The sequence below is a fragment of the Ursus maritimus genome, unplaced genomic scaffold, assembly GCF_017311325.1.
Source record: "Ursus maritimus isolate PB19 unplaced genomic scaffold, ASM1731132v1 scaffold_28, whole genome shotgun sequence".
Lineage (NCBI taxonomy): Eukaryota > Metazoa > Chordata > Mammalia > Carnivora > Ursidae > Ursus > Ursus maritimus.
In genome coordinates, this window is record NW_024425341.1 from 14797018 (window position 1) to 14822387 (window position 25370).

General features: G+C 40.8%; 1 protein-coding gene across 3 annotated transcripts in view; it reads left to right on the forward strand.

Moving 5' to 3' along the window:
- MTUS1 (microtubule associated scaffold protein 1) overlaps nucleotides 1-25370 on the forward strand; it is a 187995-nt gene that overhangs the window by 138378 nt on the left and 24247 nt on the right. For 2 of the 3 annotated variants that reach the window (XM_040643308.1, XM_008710900.2), the window contains 2 exons: nucleotides 15801-16015; nucleotides 23985-24051. In XM_040643308.1, the coding sequence (XP_040499242.1) occupies nucleotides 15801-16015; nucleotides 23985-24051 (282 nt within the window). Of the gene's footprint in view, nucleotides 1-15800; nucleotides 16016-22729; nucleotides 22961-23984; nucleotides 24052-25370 lie in introns of those variants that run through there. The other variant, XM_040643309.1, reaches the window with a different exon arrangement.

The window sequence follows — 25370 nt, forward strand, 5'->3', positions numbered from 1 at the left end:
CTGGCAGCTGAAGGTAAATGAGGTGTGAGGAGGCAGAACAGTGGCTCTCTCTCCCAGCCTAAGTGCCCCTGTCATTTTTTTCTACCTTAAAAGAAAAAGTGAAGAAATAAAAGGGTGTCTTGTACTTGCAATAATCTGTATGATCTAAAAGAGCTCCAGATAGCGTTTAACTTAAAAAAAAAAAAAAAAATCTGTGCTCCAAGTAAAATAGAAGGTCAATCTGTACAGAGGTCCTGTAATTCCAAGTGAGCCTGTGTCTTGCCCGGGCCCCCTGCCCTCTCTCCAGAGGCCACCACTCTCCTGGGTGCTTGCAAAGCCTTCCAGTAACTTGCTCATCATATGTAAGCCTGTGTAGATTTTTATAGACTCTTTGGTTATAAAGGAATGGTAGCGCGCGCGCGCACACACACACACACACACACACACACACTCTTCGATAGCTTGCTTTTTAAAGGCAATATATCTTAGATTTTCATGTTAACACATGTTTATCTACCTCTGCTTTTTAACAGTCATGAGTGCCATGATCTATTTAACCAATCTTCTTCTGGTGAACATCTTAGGTCATTTATTGTATTTTTGTGAAGCAGGTGAATTTCCAAGGCAGCTTAAGCAAAAGACAAAAGGCTTTTATTATCAGACTTTGACTAATAGTTGCTCTTTTAGGTACCTTTTGTTTTTGGAATTTCTGTAAAAACACTTGGCAACATTCTTTTGGCTGCAGTGAAATTTTTGGAGCCTGAGTGTGCTTAGAAGGGATCTAGTTTACCTTCTCTGACACCAGGAAGTCAGAGGCGCAGAGAAGTGAATTACCGTGCTCAAGGGCATACGGGGGGGGGGGGGGGGGGCAGAAATGGGATTAAAACCTGGCCCCTCTGTTTAGAACTCTTGGCTTCTAGATTTTCCTGGCTGTGACTTCTGCTGTAATTCTGTTCTATCTGGTGAATAGTGGTGATGAAAAAAGAGGCTTTTTTTTTTTTTCCCCTGTGTGGGAAGCATTTAAAACTTACGTAAAGAATATAATTCTACTTATCCCCAGTAAGAATCTTTTGTGAGCTTATCCCGTATTATGTAATTTAAAGGTCTGAGACATTTCTCAATGAAATGAAGTCCCTGCATGGATTCTTATGGGCTATAAGCTGTAACTCGTGTTTGTATTCTTAATAAAGTGAGTGCTGTTGGCCTTGGTTGCCAAAATGGCAGCGTGCTGACCTGGATTCTAGAACTAGATTAGTGGCTGATTGTAAAAACAAATAGAGATTTCAAAGGATGGAGTCTTAGATTCTTACAACCAATTAGTCGTGGATAAATGAGGAAGAATAATGATTCAACCATGACTGATGTTATAAGACAGGAGAAAGGAAAAACATGGTGTCATGAGTATTAACTGAGTTTGGGCGACAAGGAGAGAATGAGTTTGGATAAGATGAATTTTCAGGTATAATACATCCAGGGCTTTTCAATCTATAGCCAGAAAAATTCATAGCATTTGAGGTTAAAAAGGACCTCAGAAATCATCTCATCTGATTCCTTTATTTTGTAGCTCTGTGTGTGTGAGCAATTGAGGTCATTCACTTGGTTACTAGCAGAACTAAGGCTACAACCCCAGGCTCTTGGAATCCATATCTAGTACATGTGACTCTTGATCTCAGGGTTGTGAGTTCGAGTCCCATGTTGGGTGTAGAGATGACTTTAAAAAAAAACGTTTTAAAAAAGTGTTTAAAATAAGCTCTACGACCAGCATGGGGCTTGAACTTAAGACCCAGAGATCAGGAGTCATGCTGTACTGACTGAGCTAGGCAGGCACCCACTTTTACCTCTTTCCAGACTGTCTTTCACATTGCAGGATTCGTTCATTCGTTTCATAAGTGAGTACCTATTAGACGTGGTTCGATGCTAGATGCGGAAAATAGAACCAGGACTAAGTCACACATGGCTCCTGCCTTCACACGGCCTATAATGAAACAGAACATCAAGTGATTACGGTAGGGCACAGACTGGATGCCCAGGTAACCCCTAGCAGGTGAAGCTAACTTTTTCTAGGCCTTCCAGAAGTGCCGGTTAAGCTGGACTCTCAGGATATGTGGAGTTAGCCAAGAAACAAAGTGTTCGAGGCAGAGAGAGCAGCATGGGGAAGCCTGGAGCTAGGGAGAGGATGGCACCCTCAAGGAAACAAAAGAATTGTAATATGTCTGAGCATAGACTGTAGACAGAGAGGTGCTAGCAAGGAGGGGGGCAATCACAGGGACCAGGGTCCCTTTCACTGAACCTCCCTATAGGGGCCACTGTGCTCCAGCATGTCGTTCTTGGGTGGCGCCCGTTCACAGAACGTGTTGTCGAATCCAGGATGTCATGGCCTCTGTAAATAGGGACAAGACAAGGAAAAGCGAATTTGTCAGCGTTCTGAGTGATGTTGCAGGATGTCAAGCACAGATGAAGGTGTCCGTGTCAAAGTGCTAATCTTTAAGACGTCCAGAAGTGATTTCTGTGGCTTGCCAAAATGCTGGCAATAGTCTCTTTTGCCAAAATAGTCATCTCTTATTTCAGAATTTTGCTTCTGCATATGGGTTCTAATTTCAAAAATGAGTCATGGAAAGAAAAGAATCTTCTTAGTTGAAATATTCCTTACCATCAGTTTTACCAGAATTCAGTTTTTCTTTCAAAATTTTCAGTGAAAATTTTGTGTTAGCTGGATACAACTGTATTAATTATTATGAAAAGTGCCATTTTGAACCTCATAGAGTTAACATTTTTTGATTGAGGTGAAGGCAGTTCACTGCACTTAGGTTTCTTTTTGCTGAGCTAGTGAGATTAAAAGCAATTACTATAGGGGCGCCTAGGTGGCTCAGTAGGTTAAATGTCCAACTCTTGATTTCTGCTCAAGTCGTGATCTCAGGATGGTGAGATCCATCGCAGAGTCATCTCTCCACCCGCCCACCCCCTCTCTAAAAAATAAATAAAAGCAGGGGCACCTGGGTGGCGCAGTCGTTAAGCGTCTGTCTTCAGCTCAGGGCGTGATCCCGGTGTTCTGGGATCGAGCCCCACATCAGGCTCCTCTGCTGGGAGCCTGCTTCTTCCTCTCCCACTCCCCCTGCTTGTGTTCCCTCTCTCGCTGGCTGTCTCTATCTCTGTCGAATAAATAAATAAAATCTTTAAAAAAATAAAAGCAACTATTATAGCAAAGGGGAAGGGTGCAGTACATATATATTAATGAGGGGCAGAAGTATTGTTATTTTTAGAGCCAGTGAGGGAGGGCAGAGGGAGAGGGAGAGAGAATGTCACGTAGACTCCCCACTGAGCGCAGAGCAGAGTTGGGCTCAGTCTCAGGGTCCTGAGATCGGGAGATCATAACCTGAGCGCTTACCAGCTGCGCCACCTTAGGTGCTCCTGAGGGGTTGAAGTATTCTTTTTTTTTTCCCCCCAAAGATTTATTTATTTATTTATTTGACAGAGAGCGAGAGAGAGCCAGTGAGAGAGGGAACACAAGCAGCGGGAGTGGGAGAGGAAGAAGCAGGCTCCCAGCGGAGGAGCCCGATGTGGGGCTCGATCCCAGAACCCTGGGATCACGCCCTGAGCCGAAGGCAGACGCTTAAGGAGTGAGCCACCCAGGCGCCCCGGGCAGAAGTATTCTTAATAGAACAAGATATTTCATTTCCTTAAAGCCACATTGAAGAGAGCCATTTTGACTATTCAGTAAGAACAGGGCAGAATATGAATCAATTTAATGAGAACACAATCATCAAATTATGTTCGGTATTCATTTTTGAGAGCATCAAGAAGAATTGCTTTTAGCTGCAGTTTAAGACCGCTTAACTCAGAAGTAACTTATTTGTTTCACCTAAAATGTTGTTCGGTGGCCCAGCAACATCAGGATCAACATCTCTGTTTTCTTAGCTCCCTCCTCGTGACTGTTGCCTTGTGATCTCAGGATCGCTGCTTCAGGCAGGGGGAAAAAAAGAAAAGAAAATTGGGTGGTGCTCAGTCGCAAAGCTTACATGTCATTGTCTTACTAGCAGTCACATGGCTGGCTACCTGCAAGGGAGGCTGTGAAACTGAGTGCCTTCTCCAGTCTCCAGAGCACGCGTGTACAAGAGAGGTTAGATAGAGCTTTTTGATAGTATCTGACCCAGAGAGGGTCAAACCCTTAATTCTCAAAAGCTGATATTAGCTGCTTATAAATAAGGGGAGTATATCATTTAACAAGTCTGATCTTGCAACAGATTTGGTTGCTTATATTTTCTCTTTCATGACATGGATAGGTTTTGGTAACGGTTACCTATTTTGTAATTATTTCAATTAAACACTTTGAAGTCTCTTTGGACGTATAGATCAACATTTGATTTTTTTTTTTTTAAGATTTTATTTATTCGACAGAGATAGAGACAGCCAGCGAGAGAGGGAACACAAGCAGGGGGAGTGGGAGAGGAAGAAGCAGGCTCATAGCGGAAGAGCCTGATGTGGGGCTCGATCCCAGAACGCTGGGATCACGCCCTGAGCCGAAGGCAGACGCTTAACCACTGTGCCACCCAGGCGCCCCTGATTTTGATTTTAAATGAAGTAATTTTCAGTGAAAATAAATTGAGAAAGAATGTGTCCATTTGACTATGGCTTTTATATACTGAAAATGTGTTAACGAAGGTTAATATTTTTATTTGTACATTTGTGGTAGGTGTTGCCAAGGTGATGCTAAATAAACTTGAATTTCTCTTTTGTTTCTCACAGTACAAAATTCAGAAGTCAATGAAGGCATTTTAGAAAGCTTCCATAAAAAACCTGACATATTAGAACTTGTGTGTAAAAAGTTAAAAGATTCAATCATTTGTAGATTACAAAAGACATCAAAGGGACCCAATTCAAGAATAACAGATGAGACACGTAGCCTTCCATCATTCCCTTGTTCCTGTACTGTGAATCCACATTCTTCTTTGGCTTCCTTGAAAGCAGTCTTTGAAGATCTTGCTGGCCTTTTGCCACACTGATAAGCCCTTACTGAGAACTGATGCTGTGAATGGAGTTAGGCTAAAAATATTTATAATAGATCAATGCTGAGCTCCCATAGCTGTGGTGGGCTTCGAGCTACAGCTTTGCTAGGACACTAAAAAGTGCCATTTTTGTTTTTAAAGATTTTATTTATTTATTTGACAGAGACAGCCAGCGAGAGAGAGAGAGAGAACACAAGCAGGGGGAGTGGGAGAGGAAGAAGCAGGCTCCCAGCGGAGGAGTCTGATGTGGGGCTTGATCCCAGCACGCCGGGATCATGCCCTGAGCCGAAGGCAGACGCTTAACAACTGCGCCACCCGGGTGCCCCTAAAAAGTGCCATTTTGTACTTAGAGAGGTCTACTTCAGAAGGCAGTGCTGTGTTGAATCCATTTTCACTCATAATAGGTAATGTTTTGATAAGTTTTTTTAAGGATCGTATTTATTTATTTGTCAGAGAGAGAGGGAGCGCAAGCGAGGGGAGCAGCAGGCAGAGGGAGAAGCAGACTCCCCGCTGAGCAGAGAGCCCGATGCGGGACTCGATCCCAGAACCCTGGGATCATGACCTGAGCCGAAGGCAGACGCTTAACCAACTGAGCCACCCAGATGTCCCATGTTTTGATAAGTTTTTAGAAGTTAGACATAACTCACAAGTTTCACATACCTGAAGTTTTTTAAAAACTACACTAAGTTGTGTTTTAATGTAGGAATCTGTTTTCTCACAAATACGGAAAGTACGTCATACATTACAGTTTGGAGTCGGATTCAGGATAAGAAGAAGAGTGTCTTTCACCAGGAGCAGCAACTACAGGAATATGGCAAGAAAATTTAGTAAATACGTAATTAGAACAATTGAAATATTCTGATTGAATTTTGGTTAATAGAGAATCACTCTATAAATAAAACAATACAGATTATAATACTTTGTGTTCGCTCTAAAGCACGTTTTAGAGTTAAATGTTTCATTGAGTACGCACATTATTAATTAGGTAAAAAAAGACGTCAGATGTGGTGTGAAATATTTCCAACATTTGAACATCAGTTTTCTGTATTTGTCTTAGGTGATATGTTGCGTTATTTTAGCATGTGAGAGTCCTTTTTATAAATAGCAAATATCCAGTGCTTGGGAAAATGAAGACTAATAGAGCTTTCTTTGGGTTGAGAGACTTGCCTTTTCCCCTTTGTTCCCTGGTGACCTGAGTTTGAGGCACCTGTCTCCTCAGTTTCTTTTCCTTAACTGGTCAGTACTTTGAGAATAAACTTCTCTTTTTTATTGTTTGTGTCATAAAAATTTCTAAAGTTGATTTTTTTTTTTTAATTGGCTATTTTTCCTTTCAATTGTGAGGTAGTCTGTGGTCCTTAATACACATTTTTGATCCACTTTGGCACATTGGGGCACATTTTTTCCCCCACACTCAGGTCTTAGGCCTGCATGCCCCTGGGTTCAGTCATGCCGTTTTCCTGGGTCTCCTGTTGGGCAACATGGGATTGCAGCAACACAGATGCAGTGGTTAGGGACACTATCAGTGGCTTTGAGTGAGCACGGAACCACAGGGGATGGCCTCACGGGCACCATGGTGACCTCATGTGAGCTGGCTCGCTCGAGATGTGAAAGTCAGAGAAGAGATAGCGTTCAAAAATTCCAGACTAGCAAATGCGCGTGAGGTAGGGACTGCAAAGGGAAGGGCCTTGTGGATGTTTGCTCTTGTTTTGGAATAAGTTCCTAATGGTGACAAAATATTATTCTCGGTGCTGTAGTCTTCTATGTGTTGAATTAAAAAGGACACCATGTGGGTCTATGTCACAATTACTGAAATCAAAAGAACTTCTTGGTATAAGCAGGCTTTGGGATGTCAAGCAGTTTTTTAGCCGCCTATTAATTTGGGTAAGTCAAAATGATCATTAAGACAAAAACAAAAAAAAGTGCACACAAAGGCTAGAATTTAATATTTTAGATAGTTTGTTTAATAATAAAGGGGGGGAAAGCCAGTACCAATGGCTGCTGTCTTGAGAAACAGCATGTCATTCACATTGGTGGGAACTCAGTGGATATATATTTTATTCCTTTCCTTGTGCTCTGTGAAAAGTCCTATCCAATTTGTTCATATCTAGTGAGTATAACAAGAGACACTTGTTTCCTCTTTAAGTTGAAATAAAAATTCAGATTTTTCCTCTACTTTTTTGATGAAATTTTGATGAAATTCCACTGTTTCTGATGAAATTTTGATGTTAGATGATTACAGTGAAAATGTTTATATTCAGTATCTTCAGAATTGTTAATGTTACAGGACTAAAATTGTATTACTTGCAGATTTTTTTTTCTCTGTTCCATTTTTATGCTCTTTTAGTCCTGAAGTTCATAAACTTAACATTAAGGTGAACATCTGGATTATTTAGAGAACCAACAATCGAGGGAGGTGGTATCTTCTTAAAAGTATTTCTGGAGGTAATGAATTTGTTTTCTTTGTAGTTAGTAGTTCATTTTAAGAACATGAGGAATCTGCTTATTTCCTGCCAGCTACATGGAAAATGGTTAAGGTCAAGTTTGGATTTTTTTTTTTTTTGAGGAAAAATTGTGTAAGCATAATTATTCTGAGATGGGAGTTTTTAATATGAATATACCTTCTGTTCTGTAATCTACTTAAAATTTTTTTAAAAAGTAATACAAATCATTGCAACAAATTCTGACTATATATAGTAATGACAAAATATTCTTTTTTAAGATTTTTTATTTATTTATTCGACAGAGATAGAGACAGCCAGCGAGAGAGGGAACACAGCAGGGGGAGTGGGAGAGGAAGAAGCAGGCTCATAGTGGAGGAGCCTGATGTGGGGCTCGATCCCATAATGCCGGGATCACGCCCTGAGCCGAAGGCAGACGCTTAACCGCTGTGCCACCCAGGCGCCCCAACAAAATATTTCTGACAAACTATAGTAATGTAAAATTTTAAATGCTTAGGTGTCTTAAAGTCTTACCCTCCACCTCCAAAAAGAGTTAGCTTGGGTAATTTTATAAGTCTGAATACTGCTTTCCTGAGCTTGAAATGTTTCATGTAAATAAATACCGTACTTACTTAGAAGAGAAAAAATTATGTGTGGCTTCTACATTGTGATTACTATTCATTCTTTTAGAGTAAACCAATAAAGGAACACTACGAAGGTTAAAGTAAACTTAGGTAATAATCGAGGACCTGAATGACAACTTAAACCACTATCTTGGTGAGATGATACAGATTACCACGGGTTTGCTCTTCCGTTGCTGCAAGTAGGAAGCGTGTGTCAGTACACTTGTGTCGGGGCAACATTCAGGACAGTCGCAGATAAAGAGCTGATTGCTCCTCAGGAAAATGACACTGCGGATGATTAAATTTGGAGAGTATTACGGAGCAGGTGAGTTTAGAATGGACCCTTTTTGGAGCCTAAAGAGCAGAGGTCAGAGAATGTCGTAAGGCCTTCCTCACTGTGTCCCACAGCAGACTCTTCCCGCTCTCCACCCTTGCTCTCGTCCCCACGTGCGCATCTTCTCCTCTGGAGTTATTTCCTAGCTGGAAACTCGCGGCTCCACCTGGGCTGCCCTCGGTCACGAAGGCCGCCTGTTCTGGCCCGTGAACACACGCGCCGTTTGCTGCCTGTTCTCACTGCCACGGACCCAGGGCTTCTCTTCCTGGGACTTCCTCCTGACCTCCCGGTGCACCTGTCCTCTCTTTCACGGTGCCCCCAGGCGCCCCGCTCAGCGTCGTCCTCTGCCGCCTCCATGATAAACCCTGGAGTGGCACAGGTGCTGTCATCCTGTTTATGCTTCAGCCGCCTCATCGTGCTTCAACTCCGGGAGCGTCCAGGGCCCCCAGCGCCTCTGCTGGCCTTTGCTGCTCATCTGTCTGCCACATGTGCAAATGCCCATGCAAACTCTGCCTCCTGAACCCTTTCCTGACCGCCCAGATCTGGGTGTTTCTCCACCTGGACTCTCACCGCATTCTTCACGCGATTCTGTTAGCTAATTACCACATCGTATTGCCGTTGCTGACGGCATCTCTCTCGCTGATGCGTCAGAGTTCCGTAAGAGCAGGGACCAGTTTGTGAGAAGCACATCCAATTGACATTTTACTGAATGAACAGTAGTCATTTGGGTGCTCAGAACTGGATCCTCCCTCGTATTAGAACATGTATTGCCCAGTAGTTCCCATTGAATGCTTTGTCTCCATGCTCTATCCCAGGACAAGTGCCCATCATCCAATGCCTGGGAAATGGACTGAAGGAACTTATGTAGAGACAGGTGTCCCTTTTAAGGGTTTTGGGAGTGCTAGGTCAGGTTAAGTCAGGAAGAAGGGAATCGGTTGTCTGTCTAGCCTGCTGGCAGAGATGGAGAGGACCCTCACCAGCCCACTGGTTATTACCTACGTTTTATTGCCCCACATGTATTAGTTTTCAGTGCAGTTGGGTGGATTCTGTGAGAGCTGAACAGGAAGAGATGAAAACCCTTGAGGGAACCACGATTCTGCCAAGATGCGGGTGGTCTTCATGCGTGCCTGTCCAACACCACCTTCCTCTACGTGCCTCCCTTCTCCCCCACAAGACACCGGGGCAGGTCCTCCCACCACCCAGCAAAGTTATCGTGGTAGATTTCAAACAATATTTAGTGAGCAAATGACCAGGTCTAATAGGTATACAAAAAAACTAGACAACGTTAGTTACTAAACGCAGTGTATGGTTTTGCATTTCGTGGAAGCCAAGGCAAATTATTCTTGCTGGTCTTGTCTCTTACTTGACTTTACTATTTGGGAAGCCAGCACATTCAATAAATGGCTTGTTTGACCTTAAGACGGATGTATCTTCAGCAGGTAATAGGTTGGTCCATGTCTTAATGGTTAAGTTTTTCTCAAAAACCTTTTTGTCTTGACATGGGGATCCATATGCCTGAGTGACTAGAGCCTGAGAAGGGGGCCTATTCCTCTTTACCCAACTACCTTCTTCAAGACAATGATAAATAAGTTCATTGGGCTAGTTTGAAATTTTATTAAATTGAGGTTTTAGAGTAGAAGGAACAAAGATAGCAAACAGTTATCCAATTGGTTTTCAAGTAAGCACATATCTTTGATTCATGACTTTTGTTTTCTTGATGGAGGCTTCAATATCATTAGAGTAAGTCCCAGGATGATTGGATCAGACATGATATTGGTAATTATCTTGTTGATGAATGTCCAGATCTAGGTAGAAGGTAATATGCAATTTTAAGGGTTTCTGAGTAAGTTGTTTCTTTGAAATCACATGTCCCGTTAATGGATATAATAAATTATTTTCTATTTTTAACCACAGCTGGATTACCAAAATAGTAACATGTTAAAAAGGGGGACACAGGGGCAAGTTTGGTTCATATTTTGATTTTCTATAAATCATGGCTCCTGTAGGACTTAAGGGAAGCTATTTTTGAGTATTATGAAGTACCCTATTTATGAGCATTTTGGCTTTGGGCATCATTGGAGATTTTTGCATCATCTCTGATCTTCAGTTGGGCCAGGAGTGAGGAGGGCGGAAAGATGCTCAAACTCGGTCATCAGCTACCACGTGGCACGATTCTGTCCTTAGGGAGCACAGTATATGGAGCAGAAGATTGAGGTCACAAGTTGATTTTCAGCTCTAAGTAGAGGGCAGTCTGTTTGCTTATTTGCTCTTACGTTAAATTTTGAAAATGTGTACTCTTTGAAGAATAACGTGTCAGTGTTTTCTTTCCTCCTTAAATGTAAATGTATTTTGAGTTGTCACGTATAAAAAAACCTGTATTGTTTAGATTGTTGTCTCTATTCCCCAAGGAAGAAACACAGATTCATTTTTTTTTATGGCTAGGAGTTAAGGGTTTAAGTGCTCAGAATTCAGTTTAGCCACCTTATTTATTTATTTTTTTTAAGATTTTCTTTGTTAGAGAGAGAGAGCGCATGCACAGGAGTGAGCTCGAGCACAAGCAGGGGAGCGGCAGGCAGAGGGATAAGCAGGCTCCCCACTGAGCAGGGAGCCTGATGCGAGTTGATCCCAGGAGTTGATCCCAGGAGTCGATCCCAGGATCCCAGGATCATGGCCTGATCCAAAGGCAGACGCTTAACCAACTGAGCCACTGAGGCATCCCCAATTTAACCACCTTTAAAAAAATACTGTTTTAATTTTGAAAAGATGATGTGTTTACCCCATGATTAAAAAGTATAGAAAATATATTAGAACACCTCGTATCTGTCTGGTTCCTATTCTCTTTTTCTGAAAAGGTTAACATTGTTAGTACTTGTATGTGTATTATGCAATAATGTTGTGAATTTGGAAGCAAAATAGAAATGTGCTCTTATATTTTCATCATCACACAGCAGAGCATTCTATCTACAGCGCTCTTTACTGCGTTTTTCTCATTTACCGCAGAGCGTGTCCTAGTTCTCCGTTACAACTGTGATATTTCCCTATATAAATGTACCAGAAGTTTGTTTAACCATCTTCTATATGGACATTTGGGTTGTTTTTGATCTTGTCCTTTGCAAACAAGTTTGCGGTGGAAGTCCTTCAGTCGATGTCATTGCACTTCTCTGTAGGATTCACAATAGTATAAATTCTTGCTGACCAGCTATGATTTCAACAGTTGATGCTAGGATGTGTTCGAGAAGGCGTATCACAAAGCTTTTATTGTTCTTAAACGTCTGTTTGTGTGTATAAAGTTACGCGGACAGACATGACCAGAATTGTTTTAAACATTCGAATGAGACTCTTGGTGGGTAGCATGGAAAACTGCCTCATGATGCACAGGTCTGACGATTTCAGTCACTGAGGCAGAGCAGTGCTGTGTTCCGGGGGGGGGGGGGGCGTTTGAGGTCTTCCTGGCTGGATAGCTAAGAGCTCACGCTGATATGAGGGGCTCCCCGACTCTTGAAATGCCAGTTCTCCAGCCATTAAGAAAGCCTGAGAGAAAAGGCAGCTGACATGTGGACAGCTGGCTTTTACTGAAGCGCAGGTGCCCTTCCTCCACTAATTCCCTTGTTAGAGTCACACCTTAGCTCTGCAGCTGCAGGTGAAACAGTAACCAGGCCAAGCACAGATGAGAAGCAGCGGGGCACCAAGAGCCTTGCACGGCGGGGGTGCAGTCAGACTCGGGCAGTGGATGTTTTCCAGGGAGTCCCTTAACAAAAACTACCTAACATTCATTCTAGAGTGATCTTAGCAGCATTCCTAATGCAGTGTTGGGTTCTAGAGTGTACATGTCCTGACACAGTTAACAGTTCCAAAATATGGAGGATAAGACTTCTATAAGCACAGATGCCACTTTGTTACAAAAAGCTAAAGCAACCAAAATAAAATAAAGGAAATATATAATCACTGATTTCACTTGTGGACTTAAGCCATCTGAATCCTCAGCAGCAAACTAGGAAACAGCTTACACTGTTGGACTGACATATCTGAAAAAATTAAGTTTGTTTTGGGGGATGGGGTGGGGTTGTGAAATGGGTGAGCAAACTTCCAGTCATAAAATAAATAGGTCATGGGGATGTAACGTACAGCATGGGACTAGAGTTGATAATACCGTATTGTGTATTTGAAACTTAAGAGAGTAGATCTTTCAAGTTCTCATAAAGAAAAAAAAAGTTGTAGCTATGTCTGGTAATATGTTAACTACTATTAAGGGTGATTATTTCCCAGTATATACAAACAGTGAATCATTACATTACACATCTGAAACTAAATATAAATGTCAGTTATACCTCAAAAAAAAAATGGGGAGGAATTACATTTCAGATAGTAAAACAAATTTTTTAATTAAATAATATATCTTAGGAATTTGAAGCCACCATGGCTTAAGAAAAGTCTTTAACAAAATGAATCAAATTAAATAGAGGGTAGTAAAAGCCGTGATGGTTTCAGAGGCCTAATATAGAGTCAGCAAATCCAGCTTGTATTTCCTAAACACTTCAGTGTGGACTGATTCTTAACATGATATAGATGTATTATTTTAAAATCTATGTACATTGAGAAACATAGCTGATCTTAAACCAAGAGAAAAATAATGCTATCTCCTTTAAAATAATGTTAGAAATGGAATTAACCATTTAATAAGAAAAAAAGATAATATCAAGTAATTTATCCAAACAATATTACTAGCAAATACTTTATAGTAAATTGTAAAAATACAATGCAGTGAAAGAAATTTAGTTTGCAAAGAAACCAACATAATATGTAGCTATTGCCTAACTTTGGTATAAGAAATAATTTGAAAGAAAATATAAAATCTGGTGCTATAAAAAAGAGTACCTGTATTTTGAACCGGAAGGTAGAAAAACAATGTTTAATAAATTAAATTTATCTCCCTATGATATAACGTACTAGAACCTGACCAGTGAAATTGGAAGTCTCAGTAGGCAGGAGTTTTAAAGGATTCTTTCTTCAAAAATGTTCATATAAAATATTTACATCTCAGATTTTGTACATCATTATAACCTAACAGTTTTAAAACTCTGATATTGTGTTAAATAATAAAGTTAATTAGCATAGAAATTCTAGAAAGAGAATCAAGCATTGTTAAGGGGGTCAGGGAATGATAAGCTCAAAACAATCTATCAATAAATGAATATTTCAGTAAGTATTATTAATATGGCATATAGCAATGATGTCAGGAGAATGAATTTTATATCTGCAGTATGTTACAGGAAATGGTCAAAGAGTTAAAAGCTGTTTTGGCTGTTCTGTTTGTATAAAGTTATATAAACTATAAACTTACATAAGTTTGTACAAACATATAAAACACAGATGTTTATCTACGTGTAGGTTTATTGAAAGGAAGAGTCACCAAATACCAGGTGTGATATAATAAAGTAACATTTTGTTACAATTAGTGCACACATGATTGTTTTTAGCTTTATATTACGTCTCCACCCCATCTCCACTTCCCAAGGTGGGTGGAAACAGTAGAGAATGGGTGTTGGGGCTAGGTTCTGCCCATCCGAGCATGGGCAAGTCCTTCCCCTTGAACCTCGCTTTCCCTCTGGAGAGTTTACTGGGTGGATGAAAGTGAGAATACTTAGAAGTAAAACACTATGTAATTATTATATGTTACATGAGAAATAGAACTCCTAAGAACCTTTTAGGAAATGACATAAAATAAAGGAATACTAATTTCAGATATTTGGACAAACTGTAAAATATTTAGATTATTTTTCATTAATTCATTAATATGTGACTCTATATAAAGTTCTCCCTTCAGGACTTTAGTATTATGGCTGTGAACTTGGTTGCTTTCTTCATCTGCTTTGGCAATGACAGTGCTAAACAGCTATTAATGATTACTAAAAAAGACTGCTGGACAAATTTTCCCCTTGAAGTATTTTTTTTTAAAAGATTTTATTTATTTATTTGACAGAGAGAGACAGCCAGCGAGAGAGGGAACACAAGCAGGGGGAGTGGGAGAGGAAGAAGCAGGCTCCCAGCGGAGGAGCCTGATGTGGGGCTCGATCCCAGAACGCGGGATCACGCCCTGAGCCAAAGGCAGACGCTTAACGACTACGCCACCCAGGCGCGCCCCCGCCCCCGAAGTATTTTTAAAACACAAAAGATATTTTAGTCATTTTAGAACAGTGAATTATCAAGTATTAATACAAATGTGAATTGTTTAACCATAGAAAGTACCATAGAAAAAGAGAGCCCCCCCCCCATTTTTAAAGAATATATTGAATGCTTTTTGTCATTGGTTCTTGGAGCATGAATACTGAGGTTTATTTTCCTTCAAGAAATTACTCTAGTTTTCCTCCCCCTGAAAAATTGGAGAAAATAATTCCTGTCTATAAAATTTTCTTAGGCTGGTTTGTTGCCACAGAATGTGAATGTCGTAGGGAAGGCCTCTGAGAACAAGGGAACATTTTTTTTCTTAGTTTCTTGTATCTTTTTTTCAGATTTAGTTTTGTTTTGATTAGTTGGCCTACTTATTTCCAGAAGCTAAGCAGCTTGTTTTGTGTTCTTCCAGTTCTGTTTGATATTTAAAGTGACTGAAACATTTGGACTAGTCCCACCACGGAATAGTTTTTCATTTAAAATAGAGTAATTCCCAGGATACCGTGGTGTAGAAAGCGAATAATCACTTAGCACAGCATCTTAGTTGGATTGGAGTATTAGTATGAGCTTAAAAAAAATACATAGGCCATTATTAGTACTTGGAGAGGAGAAAAACAATAACGCTTGTGTTTTGTAGAAAATGGAAAAGGACAGTCAAAAGTATAATACTTTGAGCAGTGAACTTAAGGGGCAAAATGTGAGTAGATTTCAATACACATAATGATTTACTAGAGATTAAGAAATGACTCATCAGCAGTATAAATCTTTGTAACGATCAGGCCATCAGGAGGAAAGGGTGAAAAGTTTGTAGAAAATGTATGGGAGGAGGGAGAGGCATTAAAAGTCCAATCACTTGTGTTTTTTCTTTCAGCATATGTGATCAGCATATAGAGTCAGAGGACTTGTCGCAGCCATGTTACTGTACCAATTTACCTAGAAAATTAGAAACTGTGATATGAGCATTATTTTGCATATAATTTTCATGCTTTTGGATTGCCAAATCTGTTTGTTTCACATACGTAATTCTCTGCCCCATGTAAATCTTTTAAAGTCAGAGCTAAAGACATTGTCTGTGTTTATAAATTCCAAACATCTACATATTTGATAAATTCCTGTTCTGATCCATATGCTTTCTTTATGTAAACATAGCTCAAATGCATTTCTGTGGCTTATCTAGTTGTTTTTGAACCCAGATGGTAATGATTATAAAAATTAAAATCACATATTTTCCTATGTATACTTATTCCTTTTACAGTTGAAAAGGGCAGGCAAAAGAATCCCAGAAGTTTGTGTATCCAGACACAGACGTCTCCAGATGTGCTGTCCTCTGAAAAAACACTTGAGTTGGCTCAGTATAAAACAAAATGTGAAAACCAAAGTGGATTTATCCTGCAGCTCAAGCAGCTTCTCTCCTGTGGTAACGTCAAGTTTGAAGCATTAACAGTTGTGATTCAGCGCCTACTCTCTGAGGTAAGGATGTCTGCCTCTAAATAGTCTCTCTCATTGAGGTGAGGGGTGCAGGGAAGGGGGCAGTGTTCATGCTCTTGTCTTGGGAATACTTTGAAGTTAATGAAGGGTAAGAGCAGATATAACTCATCCAATGATGCTTTGTCAACTCACTTGATACCTGAGTCACTCTCTACAAATTTGGGATCGAAACATTTCTCCTACTTTCTTTTTGTTTCCAGAATCACATAGACCAACAATGGCATAAGATAATTGTTATATACATCTCCAGCCTATATTAACATTATCATTTTTTCACTTCTTTTTTTGTCTAACTGTACATAGCTTTCCATATTACCTTTAGTTTAATGCTTTGAAAAATGAGATTGATAATTTTTATGGGTCAAAGAACACTTCTGAGGTAACTCCCAGTATGGGTCTGGGGACTCTTGAGAATTTCTGTCCATTTCTAAAATAGTTTGTGGTACAACAAATGCAAAACAGATTTTCTTTGCTTGCTTATTCTTCCCTGACATTCTTCAAGGACGTTAGTTTAGGGATTAGTTAAAATTCATTGAGAAAACCAAGTTTCTGTGAACATATGCTACTGGCCTACCAACAAAAACTGCAGTTATCTAAGGGGAAACACTGGGATGAGATTACACTTCAGCTCTTCAGATATTTTTTGTAAAATATTTATTTGTTTGAGAGAGAGAGAGAAAGAGAGCAAGCACATGCGCGCTTGAGCTGGGGGAAGGAGCAGAGGGAAAGAATCTCAAGCAGACTCCCTGATGAGCAAGGAGCCTGACCCAGGGCTGGATCTCATGACCCTAAGATCATGACCTGAGACGAAATCAAGAGTCAGACTCAACCTACTGAGCTACCCAGGCACCCCTCTTTAGATGTTTTTTAATCACAGTCTGAAAAGATGGGTATTACATAACATCTCGAGAAGAAAACTGTTCCGTTTTCTTGTTCTGTAGTTCAGTTCAACCCAACAAACCTATGTTCCTTTTCTACAGAGGCTACTGTGATACCTTTGCCAGTCTGGGACAGGGGAGCCAGGCCCTTGGTCAAGCCAGGCACTTGGTCCGTGCCTTTGCAAGTTACCAAGCTAATAGTTAAGATCAATATTTGATGAACATTTTACAGCTTTGTCCAAAAAAAATTTTTTGAGAGGGAGATGGAGGCATTTACCTAGTTTTTATTGCAGTCGTATATAGTCCTGTTTCTCTTTAATATGTAAGGAAGGAATTGGAAAGCTGGCTTATATAACCAAGTAAGCTAAATTGGAAATGACATAATGTCAAATGTAGGAAACAATTAGTTTGTCTGTTTTGTGGTAAACAAATTACTTTGTTTTACTCTATCTAGCCTAACCAACCCCTCGTTCAACTCCTTTCCCTCCCACGTGAGATGAGTTGAGTGCCGTGAGCCCTCATCCCACAGTGTTGCTCCCCTTTATCCCCACTTTTCCATTTGTACTGATGCCAACGTTGTTCGGACTCTGGATAACTGTGCACTGGATTATGATAACTTCTTAACTAGGCTTTAGGCCTGTACTGTCTTCACTATGATCTACCCCAAGCACTGCTAACAGATTCATCTTTCCAAAGCACTCTACTGATTAAAACCTTCAGTGGTTTTGCCATTGTCTACAGCTGACCTGTCCAATATGGTATCTGCTGCTTTATGACGCTACCGAGTGCTTGAAGTGCAGTAAGGCTAAGTTAAGATCTGCAAACAAGCATTAAAATATACACATGGATTTCAAAGACAGTATGAAAAAGGGTGTAAGATACCTTGTAAATAATTTTTCTGTTGACTATATGTTGAAATGATAATATGCTGGATATACTGGTTTAAATAAAACACATTAAAATTTAATCTTTTAAATCTTTAAGAAATGTGGCTCCTAGGAAACAAAGTATATACGTGGCTCACATTATATTTCCTCTGGATGACTCTGGGGTATAACTTGGAATATAAGACTCTATAGTTCGACACGAGCTGCCCTTTTTAGCCTCACCTCCCTGCCACTCTGCTCTAGCTGTATAATTAGTGAGGCAGAGGAGAAGCAAGAGGGATATAACATTTGTTGAATATTTACGAAGTTCTAGACATTCTTTTTAAATCTTGTCCAAAGACACAAGTTGGAATTTCCTAAGAAGAAGATGGAAGTATAGAGCAGACAGCTACTTAGAGGAAGAGCAGGACTTGAACCTGGGTCTAGGACGCTAGGAACTCAAAATTGCCTGTGAACTTCCTGTACTTTTTCATCCTTGGTTCAAGTACCATTACTGGGCTACTGCCCTTCTCCCTAATACCTACATGTTCAGCTCTTCGAATAGCATCCCATGATTATCTACATTTGATTCACATGAATTCATTATATGAGCAACCAAGTAGAAAATGCAAACTGAATAGGTCATGCAGACCTGCTTTCCGTGCCCCTCAGTGAGGAAAGGCCCAGGAATGGATGTGAGATGAAAGACCAGTGTCTGCTCTTTTTTTTGGTTCCTACATCCCTCACGTGGCATGAATCTTCCACAGTCCGTGTGATCCTGTTGTTTCAAGATACCTTTTTCCCCATACAACCTGGCCTGCAAACACAAACCAAACACTTGATCAGATGCCCAGTTAGAGAAGGAGTAGATCAAACACTAGAGGAAAAACCTCACTCAGTTGGACATACTGACAGATGTTTCGTTAGTCTACGACAGGGCAAACTCTTACTGAGTTTCTGGGATACTTTGACTGTATGTGAATTTCATCTTGCACCTGATTTAGGTTTTAATGCCCATTTAATTGTGACTCCACTGAATTTCTTAAAATTCAGCTCAAAAACTCCCTCTTCTAGGGGCACCTGGATGGCTCAGTGTGTTGAGCGTCTGGCACTTGGTTTCGGCTCAGGTCACGATCTCAGGGTCATGGATCCAGCCCTGCCTCTGTCTCCACGCTTAGGAGGGAGTCTGTTTGAGGATTCTCTCCCTCTGCCCCTCCCCCTGCTCGCACGCATGCACACACACATTCTCTCTATCTCTCTCTCTCTCCCTAAAATAAATAAATCTTCAGAACAAAACAAAACATCTCCCTCTTATTTCCTGGCCGTTCTAGCTCTATGTTCTGTCTACCTTCTGGATTCTAGGAGCACTTACATTTCTCTGTCACTCTGTACCTTAAGTTACAGATAACCATCTGCACTTGTTGCTTTTTAAGACCGAAAGCTCACTGAGAGCAGGGTTTGTGTCTAGTTCTTTGTTAGGAAACCACCCTAGCAGCCATGGCAGGGCTTTATACGTAACCGACATGCAGTCTATACCTGAACGAACAAGTGAATGGCCAGGATGGACTCCCAGATGGAAAGATGAACATAGAAAGTTGTTATGTAAATGTTCTTTGCTCTTTATAACCAATCAGCAAATATTTACTGATTGCCTAATGTGTACAGGACACTATTGTAAAACAGAAAGGAAAGACATAACCAGGGGAAAAGTTAAGTAATTCTTCAGAACAATATTCCTCTTAACCCTTTGGTTCTCTCACACCCATGTAGAAGTGATTGATTGATTGATTGATTGATGTAAATTGTAGGTGTAGACTGATCTGTATATGCACATATATCTTATTGCTACGTTTTTCTAAATGGTTTTAGAGCATTAGAATATGGGTAAGAATGATTATAGGGAATCCCAGAACTGTGACTTATTCTTTTGTTGCAAGTCTGTTTAATAACAATAATTCATTATGTATAAGTTCTAATAAGTGTCTCATCAATTTGGAAACGAATACCACACTTTCGGTTTCCCAGAGGACACACTATTGCTAGTTTTAGTTTGCTCCCACTCTTGGTTTATCCTTGCATAGTTGCGCAGTGTTCTGTACAAACAGCCAAACTGAAGTCCAGCCGAAATAGCACCCAAATAAGGTGAATTTGGAATGACACTAACAGTCTACTATAAGTAAAAATGTCTCAGAACAAAAAAAATGTGGACGTGATTCATTGTGTGAGTGGTGGGGAGGAGGTCAGAGACAGCACACATCTGAGCCATGGATCTTTTCTGCAAAACCCCTCTGTGCTGTTGATGCTTTTCCATAGCTAACAGAATCAGGCCCACTGATGGGACGGCAGCCAGACACTAAGTGCCTGTGTCCCAGGGACTCCTAATTAAATTAGAGTGAATCTATTTTTTCCCTTGGAGCACTTCATATATTTAATGCATGCATAGAAAAACATATTTCTATCCCGATACCCACCTCTCTCTTTTTTCACAGAGTGGAATTCTGCATGTTAAAATACAAAGAGGATTAAATAAACTTGTTATCCAGATTATAAAGAGTTTATCATCTAGGACAGAAACACTGGTTTAGGAGCAGCTGAATACAAAGAAACAGGCAATTGGTATCTAAGTGACAAAATGTGTTTTTATCATCTACAAGTAAAGGATAGGTATCTTAAAGGGCAAGCTCCCAAAGAGAGTCAGGCAGAAACTGACACTGTGGTGTGGACACTGCAGTTGGCATTTCACGTAGGATATTGGGGGAAAAAAAAAAAAAGCCCTTGGTTTTTCCATTATCCTGTACTGCTTCCCCCCAGATGAGGCCATCTGCCTTGAGTGATGACTGAAGAATTGAGCATAGACATTTTAGTTCTATCTAGGTCCCAAGCTTCTTTAAAAAAAAATTTTTTTTTTGAGAGAGAAAGAGAGCAAGTGGAGAGGGGCAGAAGGAGAGGGAGACGCAGACTTCCCACTGAGCAGAGACACCCCCTCCCCTCGCCCCTGCCATGTAGAGCTTGATCCCAGGATGCTGGGATCATGACCTGAGCCAAAGGCAGACACTTAACCAACTGAGGCACCCAGGTGCCCCGGTGCCAAGGTTCTTGAAGGCAAGAACCATGTCTTAAATTTCTTTCATGTTTCTCCCACCATTTTAAATGGTCCTTGATTAACTGGTACAGAGCAATAACTTGCCAATCAATTCAGAAAGATAAATATCCTCTCTAAGCTTTGGGGGGACGGAGATGGTAACTGTGATTGACATTGAGGTTTGTATAATGGGTCAGGTAAAGACCACACATTCCAGATTGTGGAGGTGGGACATGTGTGGCAAGTGTGACTTGGACGGAACAGGAAGGAGTTGGGAGTCTAAACAGGATCTGGATGATTGAGGTTCTTGGAACTAGGGTAAAGTTTCTTTTCATGTCCTCCATGGAATACTCTTTTTGAGTGAGGGCATTTATGTGTACAAAGAATAGGGAACATGAATCTAGCAGCCCTCTGCAAGGTTGTATGGGGGGTTGCTCTCACTAGTGCAGGGATGCATTGGTGGAGATCAGAACTGGGGTGGAGGTAGCACTAGTAGAAAAAGTGTGATAGACTCAAGACACATTAGGGAGAACTGACTGACTTTGGAACAACCCATTTAGACAAGAGACAAGGATGACCTCATGGCTTTCCTGTCACTGTGTACTCGCATTGACAGAGTTTGGAAGACATCAGTGGCTTCTGGGCATTGAGGACAGGAAGGTTGAGTGTGGTAGAGTTGGGGAAAATATTCACATGTTCAGTAAATTCCTGGTCCCCAAAATCTCTCTAGGAAGCCAAGAGATCACATGGTATGTATTTGTGTTAGGATGTAAATGTTTTCACAAAATTACTCCTGGAAACTAAATACCAACTTAATTTTTTAGTCCTCACTTTTCACATTTATGAAAGTTTGATAAGTGATTTAACTTCTTCCCAGCTTTGCCTTCTACTAACAATTTAACTATTGGAAAGTGAATTTTAAGCAAGTTCCTGAGTATGTTGCAGGATTGCTCGTGGATATTAAGCTGTCTTTTGGTTTTCTTGACATGGAGTGACAAAGCTGGCTGATATTTACTTGAACTAGATTACTAAGCAAACAAAATTAAGGCTTAAGTTTAGGAGATCAGGAGAAGCATGTATTATATGTATTTTTATATGCTTTTCTTCCAATTTTATCCAGATTGATTTTCCTCAAAGTTTAATCTCTGCATTAGAAAACTCATGACTTGATTATTTTTAAAAACCTGGACTCACTGATTTGTGATTCCAGAACAACTTAATACTGCACTTTAAAAATCAAGCATTTAGAGTACCATTAATGGCAAAACGTACTCAATGAAGAAGTGTTCCTTAAATTGCAATCACTGTTAACTACCCATGTGACGGCGTTAGCACTTCGTTCGTCAGCTTCCTCGGCTCTTTAGTGAGAGACCACCACAAAGTAAAAAGCAAAAGCTTTAGAAGATGTCTGATCTTCAGCTCTCAAATCGGCATTTCACACTTCCCTTTAAACACCAGTGGACCATGTTCTAAGCGTTCAAATTAAATTTCGCGGCAAACACCATTCGTTTCATTGTAATGTCATTTTAAATTGTAAGTCACCAAACACACACTCGGATTGTTCCCCTAGTTCATAGGCTCCTTTAGCGTACAGGTTTTGGAGAACAAGTTTCTCTTTTCTATTAGTAAGTGTGATAATCTAACGACCTCAATTAAAGAGGGGGACTAAAAAGGCTCACAAATCTAAAAATAACTCCATTATCCAGGCAGAGAAGGTCAGTTTTTCTTTCCACTGCACCAGCTGATATTTAAGTAAGTGGCCATCGATCAGTCTAATGTCTGGCTCTCGTTTTTCATAAATGAAGGGCTGTGGCTTTAAGTAATCGCAGGCTGCTTGTGCCAGAGGCAGAGGCTGCAGAGTCAGCTTCTGCCAGGAGAGAGGCATACGGTAACCTGCAGGACGTGAAGTAAGGCTAACCGGGGACCAATGGCGCTCCTCCTGGTAGAGCTTTGAATGTAGGCAGACCCGACTGGTGGGTGGTGTGGCCACCTGTGCACTTCTTGGACAGTGCGGGGGGTGGGGACAGTTGGAGACAGAAGCTGGAAAATGGGCTGCTCCAGCAGCAAAATGTGCCTCTATCCTCCATGTGCAGCAACAAGGGTAATTAGTATTTGCTTCTAGTGTGTTTCTGGAAGAATGTCAGGGACTGAGGCAGAGGTTGTCTGGAATTGGGGGGGGGAACGCTTTGCATGACAAGCAACTCTTGCCTGCAAAAGACTGGGTCTCATGATCTCCGCAGTTCTGTGATCAAGATGCGGCAGGAGCTCCGTCCTGGGTGACCCTGGCGAGGGCATTTTCAGAGACCTTTGAATTCTGCCTTTTCCTTAGTTACGTCCTGCTGGTAGGGAATCTGCCTTTTAAGATAATTTCTTATTCGTCCGTGTTTCTTATTCGTGTATTCATGTGTGTGTGAGTGATTGCTTTGAGTTGCTGGTAACTTGGAAATTGTTCTTTTTTGGAGGATAAATAGTAGCTTTTTTGATACTGAAACAGTTGCCTGATTTTCATTGATTTGTTTCTCTAACATCTCCTTACAATTATAGCTGATCTCCAATTAAATAATCTTTAGAAAAAATAATGTGGAGCTGAGTAAAATTAGTTTAATTTTGTCTTTTTTTAAAAGGATAGTTTTTTTGCTGTAGCTATGTAAGAAACTCGCATCTTCCTTTTAGAAGGATTGGCCTTGTAACAAAACTTTTTTATTTGCAAATACAGGACAAAGTGCATATAAGTGCATATGTTTAGAACATTAAATATTTATCTTAAACTGATTAGTGCTTTATTGCCCTTGGAGGAGGAGAATGTATTAAGTCTTAAGCATGCATTTGCTGAAAGGTTCTGTGGCTCAGCAGTGAAGACAAAAATAAATAGTTTTAAAAGTGCCATGCAGTGCCTCCAATGAAAGTTTCACGAGGACCTGAGAAAATAAAGATTTTTGAAACATGAATTTCCTTAACAACTAAGAGACATCTGTGTTTTTTTTAACAACACAAACTGTTGGCCTAAATGATTCATATCTTGGCTTCTCCATTCTGAGTCTCATTTTCCTGGTGATAACAAATGTGTGTCTTACTGAAAGGGACCCTCTTGAAAACATTAGTAACTTGATGTGTGTTTTCCGCAGCGGGAGGAAGCACTGAAACAACACAAAACCCTATCTCAAGAACTTGTTAACCTTCGAGGAGAGCTAGGTAAGAACTTTTTTTTTTTTTTTTTTTTTTTGCTAAGTTCTACAGGATGAGGGGACGACTGGAAAATTTGGTTTTCCTATCTGCACTGTGGCTGGAGCCGCATGCTAGCAGTGGTTAGCTGTCCCACTCTGGTATCTGTGCAAACACTTACTATCGACATTTCTTTTGAATCTTGGCAGCTTGACCTCAAGTTCACAGAATTCCTGGCACTGATCTGACTAAGCCTAGCAGAGCTTCTGATGACTAAAACATTGCTCTTCCTGAAGACAGGGACAGAGTGATTTTTGTAATTGTGTGGGTTCCTGTTAGATAATCCCGTCTTTTTTTTTTTTTTTCCTTCTGAACCTCTTTCCATATTAAAGAATGGTGAGAAAATTCCTTCTCTGCTGATAGCAATTACATTACACTCCCTTGGGGCACTTTGCTGGGAGTATACAGAAAAGAAGGATGCTGTGCGTTCAGGGCGGCCTGTGTGGAGGAGGCCTCTTCTGTGCTCATGTTACAATTTGAGCAGGGCTGATGGTGAATAAGGACCCAGTTCCGCTGGTAGTCATGTGTCTCTGATGTCCGCAGCACTCGGCACCCAGGGCTGCTCTTCCCAGGCTGAGGTCAGTTTTGGTTCTCGTCTCTCCTGGAAGCGTCTTCAGGGTTCGTGCAACAGAGACAATACTGCCTTTCCTACCTCAACTGCTGTGTTGGAGTGGGCCAGCTGACTTGGGATCCCCCTGTCTGCCACGGACACCTCAGCCCTAGAGAATGAGCTTCCTGCTTTAGCTTCAGCCAGGTCTGGAGTTGTTCATTAAAAGGCTCAGTTCCTTGCCCTGTGCAATTTTCTGTGTATGCAGACAGCCTCCTCTTAAAGTGTGAGTGGCTCTGTGTATAAATAATGCAAAAGCAACAGCCAGAGATGAAAACTGTGTTCATCCAGTTCTAGAAGAAGCTGCCCATTTTTCCTTGGACAAGACCAGAGTTTCAACATTGTCAATATAATTTGCTGGACTTGAAGTTTTTCTCCCCCCCCCCCACAAAGGCAAAGATCAAATAGCAGTGAATGTGGGGCCATGACTTGTCTCTGTGTTCCTCTTGTCTCTTCCCCTCCCAACGGGAGGCAACCCCAAACTCCTGGCTAAACTTCCAGGTTTTTAATACCTAGCCAAGACATCATTTTCTCCTGACCTTATTTTAGGCTATGGAAATGAAGAACTCTTTATAGAAAAGTAATTTTAAAACATATGGAACTTCAGGACCCCGAAGACTTGCGAATTCTAGGGAAACATTTCAAGGAAACCAGAGCTGAGAGGCAGGCTTCTGGCTGTAGC